The sequence below is a fragment of the Coregonus lavaretus genome, assembly GCF_964263955.1.
Source record: "Coregonus lavaretus genome assembly, chromosome: 14".
NCBI classification, from domain to species: Eukaryota; Metazoa; Chordata; class Actinopteri; order Salmoniformes; family Salmonidae; genus Coregonus; species Coregonus lavaretus.
Genome location: NC_140001.1, coordinates 27,112,382 through 27,133,993, shown reverse-complemented (window position 1 = coordinate 27,133,993; position 21,612 = coordinate 27,112,382). Strand labels below are relative to the sequence as shown.

The following is a 21,612-nucleotide window of genomic DNA, read 5'->3' as shown; positions in this document are numbered from 1 at the left end:
TCAATGTTTGATTTACGACACCGCTCTGTGTGTCACTTTGAATGCAATTACCTGCTATGAATGGATATGATATCCAGACACCGTCTCTGCTAGTGCTACATTCTGCCAACCGCTGGAAAACAAGTGATGCTCTTGAAAGAGCATCATCAATTATATTTTTGAGTGCTTGTGTGGAGACTGGAGATGTGTTTCATATTGTGTGTGTGGTGAATATTTGTTTCCATGTGGGTGGCTTGGTACCAGGCTATTCAGATAGTGTTCATGTGTATTTTGTTATTTGTCCGTTGAGTGTCTTGGTCTTTAAGTGGATGGGCATTACTGATACAGTAACAGGTGTTTAGTACATCTGACTGCAGGCATGATCTGCCTTGTGCAGGTACAGTACTATAGAAAAACCTCTGTGTGGGAGGAGTTGACCTAATTAACTGCAACTCTGCTCAAAATATTAGCATAAGGGGCATGAGTATATTTCATACTCCCCACCCCCCTTCGTGTACACACACTTGCACTTACATACAGTACACACACTCACACATACAGTACACACACACACACACACACACACTCACATGCACACACACACACACACACAAGATGTCACCCCTGTTCCAATCCCCCTCCTTGTCTTCCCCAGTCTGCTGCCAAGGCTGTCTGTCTGGCTGGCTGTCTGTCTGGCTGGCTCAGTAATCTGGAGGGGCTGTGGATCCCAAAACCTGCGTGGCCCACCATTGATTTATGTCACTGTGTGCATTTTCAGCCTTCCCAGAGGTCACCTCGTGTGTCTCCTCTCCGCTCTGCATTCCTCTGCCTCTCTCCCCTGTGTTAGCAGCAGCATGTTCACCATCACTTTTAACACTCACCGGCCCTCAAAACCCACTCATGCTTCTCTTCTCTCTCAAACTGCAATATAATTTCAAAGCAGTATAATTTCACTCTGCTACTTTGCAGCAGAGCTGTCAGAGGATGTGTAAACACTCAACGTTTTTATGTAGTGGTGTTTGAAATGTCCCTAGTTTAAATTGTCTATAATAGTTGAACCTGTGAATGGTGTATTCATTTGCTTGTCTTGTTGTGATGTTGTCAGTAAAATCCATGTTTTAAAGCCATCAGTCAGACAAGTTCGACAAAAGACAATTTACCGAAGCTGTATACAGTCATTGTTGGTGAGCTATGGAGCACCTTGTGTATTCCATGAAACTGAAAGGAATGCAAAAAAGCTATCTGAAAGAGTCCAGTACTCCTCATCATGACCATCCCTAACACCCTACTCTCCCTTACCTCCCTCCACACAGAGTCACTGGAACCCACCTACCAGCAACTGCAGAAGATGAAACTGGACAAGAGTCCGTTCGTGGTGGTGTCAGTGATTGGTCAAGAGCTGCTGACAGCGGCCCACCATACTGCCTCCGTGGTGGTACTGGAGTCCGCATTAAAGATCGGCACCTGCAGCCTCAAGCTGCGTGGTTCCGTCTTCTCAGCACTCAGCAGCGCCCACTGGTCCCTGGGCAATACCGAGAAGAGCACCGGATACATGCAGCAAGACCTGGAGGTCTCCAAAACACTAGGTAAGAGACAAGAGTGTGTGTATGTTTATATGTGTGTGTATGTCTGTTCTTATCTGTGTGTATGTGTGTGTCTCTAACTACCGTATATCTGTCCCTGAGTTACTGTGTGTGTGTGATGCAGCCCAGATTGGCTGGACTCTCCTGGCCCCACACACTTTGACACATGAGTGGGCAGAGCAGAGCAGCATGAGAAATGGTCTGGAGTGGAGCAGAGCGCTGTGGTTATCAGGTAGAGAGCCTGGCTCTGGCCCTGTCTGGGGGGCCTGTCTGTCAGACAGATATAATAAGGCCCCCTGTCCTCTCACCCCACTGAGGCCTGGAGATCAGGTCTAGCAGGTCTACCTGCAGTCTGTCTGTCTGTCAGTCAGTTAGCTGCTCTCTCTACTGTGGAACTTTGTCTGTACAGCAGCTTAGAATGCCTAGCGCTCCATTTAAGGACATAATGGGATGTCAGTGTCAAGGAGCTCCATCGCATCACTGCATCACTGCTCTAAGATGGTAGAGGACCGGGACTGCCCTGTGTAGACCCACCCTACACTGAATGACAGCACATTTAGTTGTGACTTTCCTGTTGTACTGTATATAACCTGAGTGGTAAACAAACAAGGATACAGATGCTTGTATTGAAAGGTAAAATGTATTGATTATGATCTCAGATGAATTGTATAGAGTACATTGTTGTCTGTCCTGGACTGACCTTCCCTTACTTGTCCTCTCTTCTCTCTGCTCTCCTCATCTCCAGGTGACCAAACAGGTGAATGCCGTGCCCATGGTAACCTGGGCTCAGCATTCTTTTCCAAGGGGAACTACCGCGAGGCCCTGACCAACCATCGTCACCAGCTGGTCCTGGCCATGAAGCTCAAGGACAGGGAGGTAAGAGACTGAGACACACAGGGCCCACAGCCCACTGTTTCCTCTACCTAATACTCCTGGGTGTTTTTGGTGATCTTTTCCCGGTGGTAGTATGCAAGATACATCTATCATGTAGTTTTAGGTTATCTTCTGCTGTAGAAGGAGGGGTGAGGGCATGTGGGGGATGGATGGCTGGTGTCTTTTCTCTGCTTCCGTTAGTGGTTGTAATAGTGGTGTGTCCTGCAGCTTTCCTCTCCTCTGTCTTGGTTGTTCAGAGGGTGAATCAAGGGTAAGGCTGAAAGGCAGGAATGCTCTGCTGCTGGTTCTCCCGTCAGAGAGAGAGAGGGATGGGAAGTGGGTTAGGAGAACAAATTAAGGTGACAAGGCGAGGGAGAGAGAGGTGGAGAGACCAATGGGAGGGCCTTAAGAAACAGCTGGTGCTCCTCGTTATCAATGCAAAACATTTATGCAGATATTATGCAAATATTTATCCTGTTCATGTTTCAGTAACACTGGGGTTTTGGCAACATATGCTGCTTAAGGAATACAATTTACACAGATTAAGCTGTTTGGATATGAAGTAGAGGGAGAGACAAAAACTGAAGGACGAGAGAGAAAAAAACGACAGACGAGGGAGAGAGGGAGAGAGGGAGAGAGGGAGAGAGGAAGAGCGGGAGAGAGGGAGAGAGGGAGAGCGAAGAATAGAGGTAAAGCATGAGGGAAGGTAGACAGAGGAAGAGGGAGGGCCAGACAGTGAGAAAATGGGCTAGTTTATTTCTCTCTGTCTCTGTCTCTCTCTCGCTCTCGCTCTCTCTCTCTCCTTCTGACCTCTGACCTTGCCTGACCTCTGTGGTGTTTGTGGGGGAAGAACGCCCCTGCTTCTCCCGTCACTCCCTGCTTCCCCCATCCCTTACTGCTTCCCCCGTCCCTCCCTGCTTCCCCCCATCACTCCCTGCTTCCCCCCATCCCTCCCTGCTTCCCCTCGTCCCTCCCTGCTTCCCCCTGTCCCTCCCTGCTTCCCCCTGTCCCTCCCTGCTTCCCCCCATCCCTCCCTGCTTCACCCCATCCCTCCCTGCTTCCCCTTGTCCCTCCCTGCTTCCCCCTGTCCCTCCCTGCTTCCCCCATCCCTCCCTGCTTCCCCCCATCCCTCCCTGCTTCCCCTTGTCCCTCCCTGCTTCCCCCCATCCCTCCCTGCTTCCCCTCATCCCTCCCTGCTTCCCCTCATCTCTCCCTGCTTCCCCTTGTCCCTCCCTGCTTCCCCCCATCCCTCCCTGCTTCCCCTCATCCCTCCCTGCTTCCCCTTGTCCCTCCCTGCTTCCCCCTGTCCCTCCCTGCTTCCCCAGTCTCTTATCCTCCCCGCAAGCTCCCAGATATCAGGAGATGTTTAAACACTCCAGTTTACTGCTCTTAAAGATGGAAAAGATGGAAAGTCTTGAAGGGAATTATAGTATGTGGATGTATTGTGGTGTTGTGTTAGAGAAGGGGAGAGAAATGGAAGGAAAAAGAGATTGGGTTGGGTGGTTGAAAAGGCGAAGAGCAAAGCTACAGCTAACGGCCAGAGGCCCCCTCACATCTCTCACACAAATACCTCCACATAAATAGACACAGAGGTGTCGGTATGAGACCACAGCCATCAGTAGGCCTATACCTATGCATGTCATGCACACAGGTTAAGTTACAGTAGTGTTAGGGTGAGGTGTATTTAAAGCTGCAATCCTCAGCGGTGAAACTGTTACGTCCATATTACAATAAAAAATAAGTTACTACAAACAACGAACACATTTTCTTTCCCTCAGACATCATTGCACATGTTATAGAACAGAAGAGTATGTACCCAAACACATTTTTGACCACGATGCTGGATGCTGATTTCCTTAAAACAAAAACTATAACAAATGCGCCTGTGGCGGCCAGTGATGCTGTTTCGCCTATCACGGATCTCAGCTTTAAAGGAAAAATCCACCCCAAAACTATCTTTTGGTATTTGTTTCATTAGTAAAATTTTTATATAGTCTCAAAATGTTTTGCATGTCAGCAATCAAGTTTTCAAGATATGTAACTTTCAAAATACAGAAATCATCCACAAATGATGCATTTTGCATCATGGAAAATGATTCATACGTGGAAGATCTCTGTATTTTGAAACACATACCCCTCTGTGTAAGTATTGTATTAGTAATTATACTCTTTACTTTACCCCAGTGCAGGTAGTGTTCCCCAGAGTAGGTGGTGTTCTCACATACACATTATACTGCTAGTCTACCCCTTTATTACTCCAGTATTACTACTAGCCTTTACCCAGTGCAGTACAATGCAGTGTCATGCAGCCTGGCCTGGCTGTGGCTGTGATGGAGAGGCAGAGAGAGACAGAAAACAGAGATCTTACTACAGTATTACTATAGTACTACTACTACTAACCTTTCCCCCAGTGCAGTGTGGCCTGACTGTGTCCTGTAATAGAGCAGCAGAGAGAGACAGAAGACAGAGATCTTCCTGAGAGCGTTCTCCATAAATCACTAGCAGAAATTGGATCCTGTTTTTATCAGTAAAGGAGCAGTGCATGACCTCTCTTTCATCTCCTAATGCTCTGCCCAGCCCGGACTCTGCTGCTGCCTGCCAGAGTGATGGTCCACCGACCACCCCTCATGTCTACAGCTAACCTAGACACTGGCCTTAATCATACTTAATGCTTTTGACCACTATGCGGCCATTATGAGTTATTCACTTTCCACTTACACTACTGTATGATTGTGACCAAAGTCCCTGTTTTCTGCAAGCCTTACAGCTTTCCTATATTTTCAAATGATTACTGCTCTTAAAGATGGAAAGTATTGAAGGGAATGATGGTAAATTGGCTTTGTGGATGTACTGTGGGGTTGTGTTAGAGAGGGGGAGAGAAATGGAAGGAAAGAGAGAGTGGGATGGGCGGTTTAAAAGGCGAGGGGGAAAGCTGCTAGTGTTATCTGTGAGAGGAGAGGGGGAACCTGGAAATGGCTCCTGTAGTGCAGCGTTTTGTCATCGCTTTGAGCTGCAGTGTGTTTTTCTTAACTCGCAGCCTTTGGAAATATATTTAGCAGATTTTCATCTGTCAGGTATTCTGGAGATATAACACTCTCTCCTTTATCCAGACATACAGTGGGGAAAAAAAGTATTTAGTCAGCCACCAATTGTGCAAGTTCTCCCACTTAAAAAGATGACAGAGGCCTGTAATTTTCACCATAGGTACACGTCAACTATGACAGACAAGATGAGAAAAAAAAATCCAGAAAATCACATTGTAGGATTTTTAATGAATTTATTTGCAAATTATGGTGGAAAATAAGTATTTGGTCAATAACAAAAGTTTCTCAATACTTTGTTATATACTCTTTGTTGGCAATGACACAGGTCAAACGTTTTCTGTAAGTCTTCACAAGGTTTTCACGCACTGTTGCTGGTATTTTGGCCCATTCCTCCATGCAGATCTCCTCTAGAGCAGTGATGTTTTGAGGCTGTCGCTGGGCAACACAGACTTTTAACTCCCTCCAAAGATTTTCTATGGGGTTGAGATCTGGAGACTGGCTAGGCCACTCCAGGACCTTGAAATACTTCTTACGAAGCCACTCCTTCGTTGCCCGGGCGGTGTGTTTGGGATCATTGTCATGCTGAAAGACCCAGCCACGTTTAATCTTCAATGCCCTTGCTGATGGAAGGAGGTTTTCACTCAAAATCTCACGATACATGGCCCCATTCATTCTTTCCTTTACACGGATCAGTCGTCCTGGTCCCTTTGCAGAAAAACAGCCCCAAAGCATGATGTTTCCACCCCCATGCTTCACAGTAGGCATGGTGTTCTTTGGATGCAACTCAGCATTCTTTGTCCTCCAAACACGACGAGTTGAGTTTTTACCAAAAAGTTATATTTTGGTTTCATCTGACCATATGACATTCTCCCAATCCTCTTCTGGATCATCCAAATGCACTCTAGCAAACTTCAGACGGGCCTGGACATGTACTGACTTAAGCAGGGGGACACGTCTGACACTGCAGGATTTGAGTCCCTGACGGCGTAGTGTGTTACTGATGGTAGGCTTTGTTACTTTGGTCCCAGCTCTCTGCAGGTCATTCACTAGGTCCCCCTGTGTGGTTCTGGGATTTTTGCTCACCGTTCTTGTGATCATTTTGACCCCACGGGGTGAGATCTTGCGTGGAGCCCCAGATCGAGGGAGATTATCAGTGGTCTTGTATGTCTTCCATTTCCTAATAATTGCTCCCACAGTTGATTTCTTCAAACCAAGCTGCTTAACTATTGCAGATTCAGTCTTCCCAGCCTGGTGCAGGTCTACAATTTTGTTTCTGGTGTCCGTTGACAGCTCTTTGGTCTTGACCATAGTGGAGTTTGGAGTCTGACTGTTTGAGGTTGTGGACAGGTGTCTTTTATACTGATAACAAGTTCAAACAGGTGCCATTAATACAGGTAACGAGTGGAGGACAGAGGAGCCTCTTAAAGAAGAAGTTACAGGTCTGTGAGAGCGAGAAATCTTGCTTGTTTGTAGGTGACCAAATACTTATTTTCCACCATAATTTGCAAATAAATTCATAAAAAATCCTACAATGTGATTTTCTGGATTTTTTTTTCTCAATTTGTCTGTCATAGTTGACGTGTACCTATGATGAAAATTACAGGCCTCTCTCATCTTTTTAAGTGGGAGAACTTGCACAATTGCTGGCTGACTAAATACTTTTTTTCCCCACTGTATGTGTCCCTGCCAAGTCCTTCCATACAGTAGGTTAATGTGGCCCCACCTGGTCTACTCTGTCTCTTCATAGCAACTGTCTAACTGAACAGCTTCATGTTATTCTCCTGACACACTCTGATGGTAAAACTCCTCTCCTCTCCTCTCCTCTCCTCTCCTCTCCTCTCCTCTCCTCTCCTCTCCTCTCCTCTCCTCTCCTCTCCTCTCCTCTCCTCTCCTCTCCTCTCCTCTCCTCTCCTCTCCTCTCCTCTCCTCTCCTCTCCTCTCCTCTCCTCTCATGTGACGTCCTAGGCTTAAATAGTAGGGTTGGCTTGAGCGAGGTAACCCGTAATTTGGGGTGTGAGTATTTAGGAGAAACTGAGGCGGGTTGACGATGGTACACTCTGTAATTACATTACCCTGTGATGGTTAAAAGATATTATGCTGCAGCTCTGCTGCTGGCTCCCCCAACCCAACGCCAGCTTGCAATGGAAATCAGAAACACAGCTAAAGAGGTTAAGTAGGGGAGAGCAATGTATTTTTTCCATTGGGGTCTGGAGTTCTAACTGCCCCCTATAGAACAACTCTCCTCCTCTCTCTGTCTTTGTTTGGCTACTCTCTGCCCTTTCCTTTTCTTCAACTGCTAAAAGGAATTCCTACAAACTAACTTAACCCATTACTCTCAAGGTGACAGGGATCCTCCAGGCCCTCCCCCTGTCCAGCTGGCTTAATGGGGAAGTTAGGGGAGGGTTATGGGAGGGGAAAGGGGAGAGGAGCTGAGAGATGGGTCTGTAAATGGGAGGTGTGTGTGGAGGGGTGCCGTGCCGTGGCGCGGGGGGCCTGGTGGGTGTTCTTGGTGTCAGGGTTAGTCAGTGTTTGTCAGCGCTACAGCTGAGGAGGGGGACAATTAAGGAATCATTAGGGGCCTGGTGCCTCAGCTGCCTTTATGGGGCCTGCTCTAATAGGGGGAGGCAAGGGAGAGGGCCTGGCACCATGTCCCTTACTTCTCCCCGTCTTGCCTCGCTCCCCCTTCCCTTCTCTGCTGATTGAAAAGGAGGATTTGGGGATGATTAGGGGGTTCATTTATAGAGTTGGCCCAGCTTGGGGAGAAGGGGGAGGGGATTGGGCAAAAGGGTGACAAATCAAGTTAGTGCAAGTACCCGTCTTTCCCCCTGTATCCACAGACGACATAGAGCAGCTCAGACCCACTGTCCCTATGTATGGGTCTAGCAAGACTACACCACCACAGACATTAGCCTAGCTCCTGTCTGTTTCCTCCAGTCTCATTGTGCTAGGGCTGGTGATTGTACTGTAGTTGAAGCCACTCTAGCCTGCATGTGGTCCATCTATCCTGGTGTGCTGTAATGACACACAGCCAGCCTGTCTCTCCTCTCCTCGGCCCAGTGAGTCAGATCTGCTCTACACCGGCGCACTTAGCCGTGAATCATGGGAGATGTATGGCTGAGAACAGCCAATGGGCCTTGACCAGTAAGGAGAAGGAAACAGGGATGTGTGTGTGTGTGTGTGTGTGTGTGTGTGTGTGTGTGTGTGTGTGTGTGTGTGTGTGTGTGTGTGTGTGTGTGTGTGTGTGTGTGATCATTCGCTAAACAAAAGGAAGAGCATAAAGAAAGGCTATAAGCCTCAGCATCAGACAGTAGAGTATCTCACAATAGCAATCACTAAATGGAGTATAGGAAGGTGGTTTGTATGGATTGTGGAGGTGAATGTATGTTAGATTGTCATGTGATTTGTCCTATTGTCCTCAGTGCAGGCAGGTTGGTATGAACCATCTAGCTTCAGGCTGCTACTGGGGGATTTATTGCTCTTCAGTTTATTGTTGCAGCACACAGCCTTATCTAATCAGAAGTGAGTGTGTGTGTGTGTGTGTGTGTGTGTGTGTGTGTGTGTGTGTGTGTGTGTGTGTGTGTGTGTGTGTGTGTGTGTGTGTGTGTATGTGGTCATGGCCTGTGGCTGTGTTGAGTGTGTGAGTGAGCAGGTTACAGTGTGATGGTGTATTTACTGATTTTGCCCCACCCCACAAGATACTATTGACCCAGAACGTAGACTTGGAGCAGGCTACCTGGAAAGTACTGTGTGAGTGTGAGCGTGTGTGTGCTGTAAAGTGGAGAGTTGTAAATGTGTATTTGCTGCATTGTAGGTGACGCAGCAGTGTGTCTCCCCCAGTGGAGCACTTGGAGTGCTGTCAGAGAGATGAATGAGTGCTTTTATATCGACTACTGCTCTCTGCTTTCTGCCTCGTCGCAGCCTACTTCCTCCCTCCATCCCTCCCTCTCCTCTGCCCCTGTCCTCTCTTCCCCCTCCAATACCCCTTCCACATCCCCTCTCATTCCCTCTTTTTCTTCACTATTTCACCGTCCCTTTGTCTTTCCCACACTCCCTCCCTCATGCTACCTCACATTTCCTTCAGTCTATCCCCCCTCTCCCTCTATTTCCTTTTCTCTCCTTTCTCCCTGTCTCCATCCACCCATCTCTCTCCCCCTTTCATTTCTCTCTCCAGGATACAGAGCCTCAGACCCTCTTTTTGCGTTATGGTGCCCCCTAGAAAGCACCAGTGCATTCCACTACTAAACGATTCTATACTGTGTATGGCCGTGCTGTTTGAATGGGCTGATGCACATATCAGCTGAGGACACATAGAGGCAGAGATATACTGATCACAGCGTCGATACATGGGGGTCAAAGCACTGTTGGTTAATGCCCACTCTAACAGTGCCTGTCTCTAACCACTGTCTGGCCTTATGTAGATTGAACTGCTCCTTGCAACTGGGAAGTTGAGTAATTTGTCTTGAATATTACACCTTGTCTATTTTCTCTCCCTAGCTGCTGCAATCAATGGCAATTCAGAGGGACAGATTAGAGAACAAATAGACAGTGTCACGGGAGACTCCCTCCTGCTGACTGGCGCTGTTGTGCTGTGCTCTATGATTATAGATGACAACCCCTGACACACACATGGTGCTCATCAGGGTGGGGGGGTTGTAGGCAGGGGGATGAAACTCACTCTATGGGGCTTCCACGACAGGGCAGCGACTGCTCCGCAGATATTTTAATCATTAGGAAAATCAAACTTCCAATCATCAATCTTGGCATTTGGTGGAGGGAGGGATGAAGAAGGAAAGTGCCAACTCATCTTTCCTTGATAACAGCTGACGATAAGGGATGGAGGCCCATTAAAGACGCCAGCCAGTGGAAAGTTACTTCAGATGGGTTTGATTGAAATGAATTGTGTGTCAGCGTGGCCAATTGTAACCTGCTCTCCCATGTGCTGCTTATGTTCTCAGCATGGTTTCTACAATCTGGCAGACTTTCTGGGCCCACATTCTTTGGACCGTATTATAGCATGTATGCCAGGGGCTTGTAGGGGTGCCACTTCACTGTGACCCAATGGAACAAGTCCTAAATTGTTTCCTAATCTCCTGGCCCTATTACTCAGTGCCTAACTGATCCTCTGCAATGATTATAAGTGATTCATACTGGATTCTGAGTCATACTTGTTAACTGTGTGATCACCCCTCGGTCTCTTCGCCTCTTCAGCAATATCTAAAGTGTATAGGGTGGTGATTATATCAAATCAAATCAAATCAAATTGTATTTGTCACATGCGCTGAATACAACAGGTGTAGACCTTACAGTGAAATGCTTACTTACAAGCCCTTAAACAACAATGCAGTTTTAAGAAAAATAAGTGTTATACCTTCTGCTGATTAAACAGGTTCATTTTGAGTGGTCAGCTACAGTACAACAAGATTTCAGGGCTGTGTCAAAGTGAGTCAGGTATCTACAGTAGAGTACAGGGTGATGGGAGACCTCCCACCCTAAGGTATAGCTGATGTGGGAACATGTTTGGTTTCTCCAGCTCGCCCCCCCCCCCCCCTCCTCCACTATCCACCCTCCACCGCCCCCCTTCCTTCCTCCGGCCAAGGTCCAGCCCTCTTCCAGCCCTGGAACTGCATCCTCTCTCTCCAGGCCGATCGATAGTGGAGCTGTCAGCAAGACGAATGGAGGCTTTAGGAAGTCCATTTGAATGAAGGAGAGAAAGGAGAGAGGGGAAGAGAGGAGTAGGGGAGGGGGAGGGGACAGGGAAAGGGAGAGAGGGAGAGACAGAGGAGGGAGGTATAATGGGAGGGAGGGAGGGAGGGAGATCATATGAGTGTGTATGTGTGTATACTGTATGTGTGTTAGTGAGTATGTGTGCAGTGATGTGTGTGTACTCTTTTTATAGTTGTCTCGGGGGAGAGGGCTAGGGTTGATTTAGCTAGTGTAAGACCTATTTCTAGCCCAGCAGTGTAAAATGTCTCCTTGGATACTCACTAACACAGAGACCCATATCACTGGACTGGGGAGAATTGATCTGACCTGCGAAACAAGACTATATCTATTTATCATGTCACCAGCACTGTTGTGATAAGGGAGATGCTGAGATGCAGTGCACACTACTTCTGCCCTCAACCAACGAGATATAAAACATATTCCCAACAACTGTCAGTTTGGACTTATCCCACATTTTGTTGTGTTACAGGCTGAATTTAAATTCAGCCCTTAATTGTATGTATCTGGCCTACACACAATACCCCATAATGTCAAAGTGGAATTATGTTTTTAGAAATGTTTACAAATTAATTACAAATGAAAAGCTGAAATGTCTTGAGTAAGTATTCAACCCTTTTGTTATGGCAAGCCTAAATAAGTTCAGGAGTAAAAATGTGCTTAACAAGTCACATAATAAGTTGCATGGACTCACTCTGTGTGCAATAATAGTGTTTAACATGATTTTTAAATGTCTACCCCATCTCTGTACCCCACACATACAATTATCTGTAAGGTCCCTCATTCGAGCAGTGAATTTCAAGCACAGATTCAACCATAAATGCAGCAGCCAATGGGGATTTTAAAACAGTTACAGAGTTTAATGGCTGTGATAGGAGAAAACTGAGGATGGATCAACAACATTCTAGTTACTCCACAATACCAACCTAACTGACAGAGTGAAAAGAAGGAAGCCTGTACAGAATACAAATATTCCACAACATGCATCCTGTTTGCGATAAGGCACTAAAGTAATACTGCAAAAAATGTGGCAAAGAAATTAACTTTTTGTCCTGAATACAAAGTGTTATGCTTGAGGCAAATCCAACACAACACGTCAGTGAGTACCACTCTTCATATTTTCGTTCAGCAGGACAATAACCTAAAACACAAGGTCAAATATACACTAGAGTTGCTTACCAAGACGACGTTGAATGTTCGTTAGTGGCGTAGTTACAGTTTTGACTTAAATCGGCTTGAAAATCTATGGCAGACTTGAAAATGGCTGTCTAGCAATGATCAACAACCAACTTGACAGAACCTGAAGAATTTTTAAAAGATTAATGGGAAAATATTGTACAATCCAGGTGTGCAAAGCTCTTAGAGACTTACCCAGAAAGACTCACAGCTGTAATCGCTTCCAAAGGTGATTCTAACATGTATTGACACAGGGGGTTGAATACTTATCTAATCAAAATATATTACTGTTTAATTTTTCTTCCGCTTTGACATTATAGAGTATTTTGTGTAGATCGTTGACAATAAAGTACAATGAAATCCATTTTAATCCCACTTTGTAACTCAACAAAATGTGGAAAAAGACAAAGGGTGTGAATACTTTCTGAAGGCACTGTATGTATTCTTGGTCCGTCACTACAGGCTGAAAGCTGCATGGTGATTGATGATTAGGAGCTAGGGTCAGAGGTCAGGGACAGCCAATGCAGAAAAGCAACCATGTCCTCTGGGCACTGCTATATTCTTGCCCTGATTGTACTTATTGGAACAATTACTGGCCTTGATTAGTCACTGCGACTGTGTGTAAATGGTTATCGATTCTGGACGTGGCCAAAAACTGGTTCCAGCCCTGCAACAACCATGGTCTTCCCTTTAGAGACATTCACTATAGTGATGCATAAAGGCACTCAAATGGTTTTGAAATGACCATGCTGGGCCAGTGATAAGGTTACTATGTTAGAGCAACACACAGCACAGTGGACAGAGTCCAGATAGCAGTGGTGCAGACAAAGGAGTGGGGTTCTCTTCTCACTGCTGATATGTGTGCAATTCCTCCTCTGCTCCCCCCTCCTCTCTGAAACTAGATACAGTGACGGCTAATGGCCCTCCCTCCTATCCACCCCTTCCCCTTCTCTCTGGACTTCTTCAACAGCCAAGTCAATGTTAGCGTGTGATGAGTTTCCCCTCAGAGAGATAGTGGAATTCAGAAGGTTCGGTGGACGTGAAGTGTGTGTGTGTGTGTGATAGGTCCTGTGTGGAACACACTCCTGTAGTATGAGGAAGCCGCAGGGCTCCCAGAAAGAGAGGTCAGAGCAACTCGGAGCGTTTGATGTGTGCATTATATATAGCTGCTGCACACTGAGGGATGTGGGAGACTGCATTTTTGCTGGGTGAGGAAATGGTATTTTGCAAGACTCCCTGACATAAAACAAAGAGAGGAATTACTGTTCCACGATTTGGCAATAGCAGCCCTCACCCCCCTGTACAGCCCTCACTGTATACACACCAACTCTGTCAACTCTCAAATTCTCTGTTTCTTCTCTCTCTCTCTCTCTCTCTCTCTCTATCTCTCTCTCTCGCTCTCTCTCTCTCTCGCTCGCTCTCTTTCTCCCTTTCCATCTCTTTAGCTTTTGTCCCCAGCTATAGCAGTATCAGTATTCCTGGCTCTGTGGCACAGTATTCAAACCAACCATCCCTCTCTCTCTCTCTCTCTCTCTCTCTCTCTTGGATGATGTGTAGGTGGAATGTGTCTGTGTGGAAAATGCTAACAAAAGGCAATAAAATGGAGAGAAAATATGAGGCCCCAGGTGATTGAAAGGAAAGTACTACATCTTATTAGGGGATGGGAAACCTACAAGAATGGCTTCTGCTCTGCCTCTCACACAGCGATCTGGTCACTTACAAAGATAATTTACACACACGCGCACAAACACACACACACACACCACAAGTGCACATACACACTCATTGATCAGGGACTCCTTGTATTGCTGTTTTGCGCTTGTAGCAGTAATGTTCACCGTACTGATGATGCCACTGATATGGCTCTCTTATCATAAATCATAGTCACTATGAGAGTGAGACGCATGTGCGTGGGTGTGCGTGTGTGTGTGCGTGTGCACTTAGCGAGAAGCTTTTGTTTATAGACCGCCACATGAAAAAATACTACAGTTTACTATAGAATCCTACAGTACTTACCATATAACTCTGTAGTAAACTGTAGTATACTGTAGAATACTATACTACATACTGTAGTAACCCTCAATCATGTGTATTACTTAATATAGAATGTTGTAGTATACTGTAGAATACTATAGTAAATACTACAGTAATGTCAGCGAAAACACTACACTTTTTTAACTAAAGTAAATACTACAGTATTTCATTTGCATATCCCAATTTGTGCCACTGTCAGTGTTTGCTGTAGGTGGGTGTGGTGTTGGAATCAGGCGCAGGACGCAGAAAATAAGTCCAAAAGACTTTAGTGAAGGCACAAACTAATACACGAGACAAAAGCCCTGAGGCGAGAAACTCCGCACGCAGGCGTAAAACAAAAGGGCGCACTAAACATGTGCGAGTATACTCTCCTTAACAGAGGAGAAAAGCTACAACGAGCAAACGGTATACTGTAGAGCAAATACACGACAGCAAAACAATCACACACAACACCTGACAAACACAACGAGAACTTATAGGACACTAATGACACTAAACGACAACAGGTGTACAATTCCAGACAAGACCAAACGAACATAGAAACATACAACGGTGGCAGCTAGTATTCCGGAGACGACGAACGCCGAAGCCTGCCCGAGCAAGGAAGAGAGGCAGCCTCGGCCGAAACCGTGACAGTACCCCCCCCTTGACGCGCGGCTCCAGACGTGCGCCGACTCCGGCCTCGGGGACGACCAGGAGGACGCGGAGCAGGGCGCGTCGGGTGACTACGATGGAATTCCGTCAGGAGAGACGGGTCCAAAATGTCTCTCCTCGGCACCCAGCACCGTTCCTCCGGGCCGTAACCCTCCCACTCCACCAGATATTGGAGACCCCCCATCCGACGTCTCGAATCCAAGATGGACCGCACGGAGTACGCCGGTGCCCCCTCGATGTCCAATGGGGGCGGAGGAGTCTCCCTGATCTCATTTTCTTGGAGTGGGCCAGCTACCACCGGCCTGAGAAGAGACACATGGAACGAGGGGTTAATACTTTTATACTCAACAGGTAGTTGTAATCTGTAACACACCTCGTTCAATCTTCTCAGGACTTTAAACGGCCCCACAAACCGCCGACCCAGTTTCCGACAGGGCAGGCGGAGGGGCAGGTTTCTGGTAGAGAGCCAGACTCGAACACCAGGTGCGTACACCGGTCCCTCACTGCGGTGGAGATCGGCGCTCGCCTTTTGACGACGGAGGGCCCGCTGCAGGTGGACGTGTGCAGCGTTCCACGTCTCCTCCGAGCGCCGCACCCACTCATCCACCGCAGGAGCCTCGATCTGGCTCTGCTGCCAAGGTGCCAGAACCGGCTGGTAACCTAACACACATTGGAAAGGAGTTAGGTTAGTGGAGGAATGGCGTAGGGAATTCTGGGCCATTTCTGCCCAGGGAACGTACCGTGCCCACTCCTCCGGCCGGTCCTGGCAGTATGATCTAAGAAACCTACCCACATCCTGGTTCACACGTTCCACCTGCCCATTACTCTCCGGATGGTAACCCGAGGTGAGGCTCACCGAGACCCCCAACCGCTCCATAAAGGCTCTCCAGACTTTGGAGGTAAATTGGGGACCTCGATCAGACACAATATCCTCGGGTACCCCGTAGTGCCGGAAAACATGGGTGAATAGCGCTTCGGCGGTCTGTAGGGCAGTAGGAAGGCCCGGCATAGGGAGCAAACGACAGGCCTTAGAGAACCGGTCCACAACGACCAGTATAGTAGTATTCCCCTGTGAGGGAGGAAGGTCAGTGATGAAATCCACCGAGAGGTGAGACCATGGTCGTTGTGGAACGGGCAGGGGTAGTAACTTACCCCTAGGCAGATGTGTAGGCGCCTTACACTGGGCGCACACCGAGCAGGAGGAGACATAAACCCTCACATCCCTCGCCAACGTGGGCCACCAGTACTTAGCACTAAGGCAGTGCACTGTCCGGCCGATACCAGGATGTCCAGAGGAGGGTGACGTGTGAGCCCAATAGATCAATCGATCCCGAACCTCGAGCGGAACGTACTTCCGACCCTCCGGGCATTGAGGTGGACTAGGGTCGGTGCGCAACGCCCGCTCGAGTTCAGCATCGACCTCCCACACTACCGGTGCCACCAGACAAGACTCCGGCAGTATGGGAGTGGGCTCCACGGACCTCTCCTCCGTGTCATACCGCCGAGACAGTGCGTCTGCCTTACCGTTCTGTGACCCAGGGATGTACGTGATCTTAAATACGAACCGGGTCAAAAACATATTCCACCGCGCCTGGCGAGGGTTCAGTCTCCTAGCTGCCCGGATGTACTCCAGGTTACGGTGGTCCGTCAAAATGAGGAAAGGGTGTTGAGCCCCCTCAAGCCAGTGCCTCCACACCTTTAGGGCCTGTACCACGGCTAACAGCTCCCTGTCCCCTACGTCATAATTTCGCTCTGCCGGACTGAGCTTCTTGGAATAAAAAGCACAGGGGCGGAGTTTAGGTGGCGTGCTGGACCGTTGCGAAAGCACGGCTCCTATACTGGCCTCTGACGCGTCCACCTCTACCTGAAATGGTAAAGAGGGATCCGGATGCGCCAGCACCGGAGCCGAGGTAAACAGGTCCTTCAGCCTCCCAAACGCCCTGTCCGCCTCGGCTGACCACTGCAAACGCACCGGACCCCCCTTCAAAAGAGACGTTATGGGAGCTGCCACCTGTCCAAAACCCCGGATAAACCTCCGGTAGTAATTCGCAAACCCCAAAAACTGCTGCACCTCCTTCACAGTGGTTGGCGTTTGCCAATTACGCACGGCTGACACCCGGTCTACCTCCATCTTCACCCCTGACGCAGACAACTGATAACCCAAAAAGGAGACCGACTCCTGGAAAAACAGACACTTCTCTGCCTTGACATACAGGTCGTGTTCCAACAGCCTCCGCAACACTCGGCGCACCAGAGCCACATGCTCGACTCGGGTAGACGAGTACACGAGAATGTCATCTATGTACACGACCACCCCCTGCCCCTGCATGTCCCTGAATATCTCATCCACGAATGATTGGAAAACTGAAGGAGCGTTCATCAACCCGTATGGCATGACAAGATACTCGTAATGGCCCGAGGTGGTACTAAAGGCTGTCTTCCATTCATCGCCCCCCCTAATGCGCACCAAGTTGTACGCGCTCCTGAGATCTAATTTAGTGAAGAAACGCGCCCCGTGCAATGACTCCGTCATGGTCGCAATCAGCGGGAGTGGATAACTGTACTTCACCGTGATCTGATTGAGACTACGGTAATCAATGCACGGGCGTAACCCACCATCCTTTTTCTTCACAAAAAATAAACTCGAGGACGCAGGGGAAGTGGAGGGCCGTATGTATCCTTGTCTCAGATATTCGTCTATGTAAGTCTCCATAGCTCTCTTCTCCTCCTGAGACAGAGGATACACATGGCTCCGTGGGAGCGCAGCTCCTGCCTGGAGGTCTATTGCACAATCTCCCTGCCTATGGGGAGGCAACTGCGTCGCCCTCGACTTACTGAACACAATAGCCAAATCCCCATACTCAGGGGGAACGTGCAATGCGGGCACCTGGTTTGGACTCTCCACCGAGGTAGCCCCTACGGAAACGCCTAAACATCGACCCACACACTGGTCAGACCACTCCATCAGAGCCCTCTCCTGCCACGAAATAGACGGGTTATGGGTACTCAACCAGGGCATGCCCAGCACCACCGGATACGCAGGCGAGTCGATCAGAAATAGCTGGATCATCTCCTGATGACCCCCCTGCGCACACATCCTAAGTGGCGCCGTGACCTCCCTGATCAAGCCCGATCCCAACGGACGGCTATCTAGGGCATGAACGGGGAAGGGGACGTCAACAGGAAGAAGGGGAATCCCTAAATCTAAACAAAATTTCCTATCAACAAAATTCCCAGCCGCGCCTGAATCTACCAGCGCCTTATGCTGGGAATGAGGTGCTACCTGTGGAAAATGCACAGATATACAGAAGTGCGCAACAGAGAGCTCTGGGTGAGTGGGGCGCCTACTCACCTGGAAGGACTCCCCAGTGCGGGGCCTGTCGTCTTCTCCCCTAGGAGGCCATCCCCAGCACCTAGCCGCGGTGTGTCCTCCCCGACCACAGTTGGTGCAGGAGATGGACCCCCTCGTAATCCGACCCCTCCTCTCTCTAGCGCCAGCGCCCCCAAGCTCCATGGGGCTCGGCTCGGAGGCGCTGGAGGGTGAAATGGACGGACCTCCCTCGGGACGTCCGCGGGTAGCCAGCAGGGTGTCCAGCCTGATGGACATGTCGACTAACTGGTCGAAAGAGAGGCTGGTGTCCCGACAGGATCAGCTCCCGACGGACGTCCTCATGTAGACTACAGCGGTAGTGATCGATGAGGGCCCGCTCATTCCACCCTGCATCCGCCGCTAGAGTACGGAATTCCAACGCGAACTCCTGGGCACTCCTCTTCCCCTGCCGGAGGCAGAACAGACGCTCCCCCGCCGCTTTCCCCTCCGGTGGATGGTCAAACACCGCCCTGAAGCGGCGGGAGAACTCAGCGTATGTGATGGTGGTAGCGTCTATCCTCCTCCACTCGGCGTTGGCCCATTCTAACGCCTTGCCGGAAAGGCAGGAGATAAGGGCGGACACGCTCTCGTGTCCCGAGGGCGCCGGGTGCACGGTGGCCAGGTAAAGCTCCACCTGGAGAAGGAAGCCCTGACACCCGGCAGCGGTCCCATCGTAGGCCCTCGGGAGCGAGAGTCGAATTCCTCTGGGTTCCGGAGCGGGAATGGGCTGACTTGCTGATGGTGATGGCAGGGAAGGTGGCGTTGGGGGTGTCCCTCGGGTCTCCCAGCGTTGGAGTGTGTTGATCACATCCTGCAGGGCGGTCCCGATCCGCAGGATCTGGTCATTCTGCTCCCGGACCCGATCCTCCAACGTCTCCTGTGCTGCTGCGGCTCCTGCTGATTCCATTCAGAAGGGTGTGTGATTCTGTCAGTGTTTTCTGTAGGTGGGTGTGGTGTTGGAATCAGGCGCAGGACGCAGAAAATAAGTCCAAAAGACTTTAGTGAAGGCACAAACTAATACACGAGACAAAAGCCCTGAGGCGAGAAACTCCGCACGCAGGCGTAAAACAAAAGGGCGCACTAAACATGTGCGAGTATACTCTCCTTAACAGAGGAGAAAAGCTACAACGAGCAAACGGTATACTGTAGAGCAAATACACGACAGCGAAACAATCACACACAACACCTGACAAACACAACGAGAACTTATAGGACACTAATGACACTAAACGACAACAGGTGTACAATTCCAGACAAGACCAAACGAACATAGAAACATACAACGGTGGCAGCTAGTATTCCGGAGACGACGAACGCCGAAGCCTGCCCGAGCAAGGAAGAGAGGCAGCCTCGGCCGAAACCGTGACAGCCACCCATAAGTGAGAAACCTACATACCAAGTATAGACCATATTGTGTTCCGTACAGGTTATAGAAAAGAGCAGAAGCTCTGAACTATCCTTTCAGACCCCATCCTACCTATCTACAGTCGTGGTCAAAAGTTTTGAGAATGACACAAATACTAATTTTCACAAAGTCTGCTGCCTCAGTTTTGATGATGGCAATTTGCATATACTCCAGAATGTCATGAAGAGTGATCAGATGAGTCCCTCTTTGCCATGAAAATGAACTTAATCCCCCAAAAACATTTCCACTGCATTTCAGCCCTGCCACAAAAGGACCAGCTGCCATCATGTCAGTGATTCTCTCGTTAACACAGGTGAGAGTGTTGATGAGGACAAGGCTGGAGATCACTCTGTCATGCTGATTGAGTTAGAATAACAGACTGGAAGCTTTAAAAGGAGGGTGGTGCTTGAGATCATTGTTCTTCCTCTGTTAACCATGGTTACCTGCAAGGAAACACGTGCCGTCATCATTGCTTTGCACAAAAAGGGCTTCACAGGCAAGGATATTGCTGCTAGTAAGATTGCACCTAAATCAACCATTTATCGGATCATCAAGAACTTCAAGGAGAGAGGTTCAATTGTTGTGAAGAAGGCGTCAGGGCACCCAAGAAAGTCCAGCAATCGCCAGGACCATCTCCTAAAGTTGATTCTGCTGCGGGATCGGGGCACCACCAGTGCAGAGCTTGCTCAGGAATGGCAGCAGGCAGGTGTGAGTGCATCTGCATGCACAGTGAGGCGAAGACTTTTGGAGGATGGCCTGGTGTCAAGAAGGGCAGCAAAGAAGCCACTTCTCTCCAGGAAAAACATCAGGGACAGACTGATATTCTGCAAAAGGTACAGGGATTGGACTGCTGAGGACTGGGGTAAAGTCATTTTCTCTGATGAATCCCCTTTCCGATTGTTTGGGGCATCCGGAAAACACCTTGTCCGGAGAAGACAAGTTGAGCGCCACCATCAGTCCTGTGTCATGCCAACAGTAAAGCATCCTGAGACCATTCATGTGTGGGGTTGCTTCTCAGCCAAGGGAGTGGGCTCACTCACATTTTTGCCTAAGAACACAGCCATGAATAAAGAATGGTACCAACACATCCTCCGAGAGCAACTTCTCCCAACCATCCAAGAACAGTTTGGTGATGACCAATGCCTTTTCCAGCATGAAGGAGCACCTTGCCATAAGGCAAAAGTGGAAAAAAAAACTGTTGAGTGTGAAAAACCCAGCAGCGTTGCAGTACCATGCCCCGTTCAAAGGCACATCAATCTTTTGTCTTGCCCATTCACCCTCTGAATGGCACACATAAACAATCCATGTCTCAATTGTCTCAAGGCTTAAAAATCCTTCTTTAATCCTTAAGAATCTATTGACGCACCTGTGCGTCAATCTAAGTACCATAATAAAAAAATCCCCATCAAAATCTGTCAGTTTAAGCTAGAGATATTGCATGGGCTGTGTCTCAATCCACCGCATCTGCCTATGTCAGCCTTCCACATCTATGGTGGAAGGTGGCCAAGCTACAGCAGTGTTTGTCAGACGTCCCAAAAATCGATCTTCTCACAAAAACGTCTGTAGTGTCTGAACTGTTTGGCCTATAAACTATTATGACCCCTCTATGGTATGGGGAGACTCTCTGTTTGCTCTACGGTACTCGTCTGAAGGATTTAACAAGTGACATCAATAAGGGATGTGTGTACTTGTGTGTATATGTGTGTGTGAGTCCTCTATGAATATGTGCATGGGCACGTCTGTGACTTCATTGTCTTTCAGAGAGGCTTAGTG

The 21,612-nt window shown here is 48.6% G+C and overlaps 1 protein-coding gene across 1 annotated transcript in view; it reads left to right on the top strand.

Annotated features, from left to right (window-relative positions):
- LOC311141959 (tetratricopeptide repeat protein 28-like) overlaps positions 1 to 21,612 on the top strand; it is a 325,737-nt gene that overhangs the window by 240,758 nt on the left and 63,367 nt on the right. The window contains 2 exon segments of the mRNA XM_084177484.1: positions 1,293 to 1,565; positions 2,308 to 2,438. Of these exon segments, the coding sequence (XP_084033610.1) occupies positions 1,293 to 1,565; positions 2,308 to 2,438 (404 nt within the window).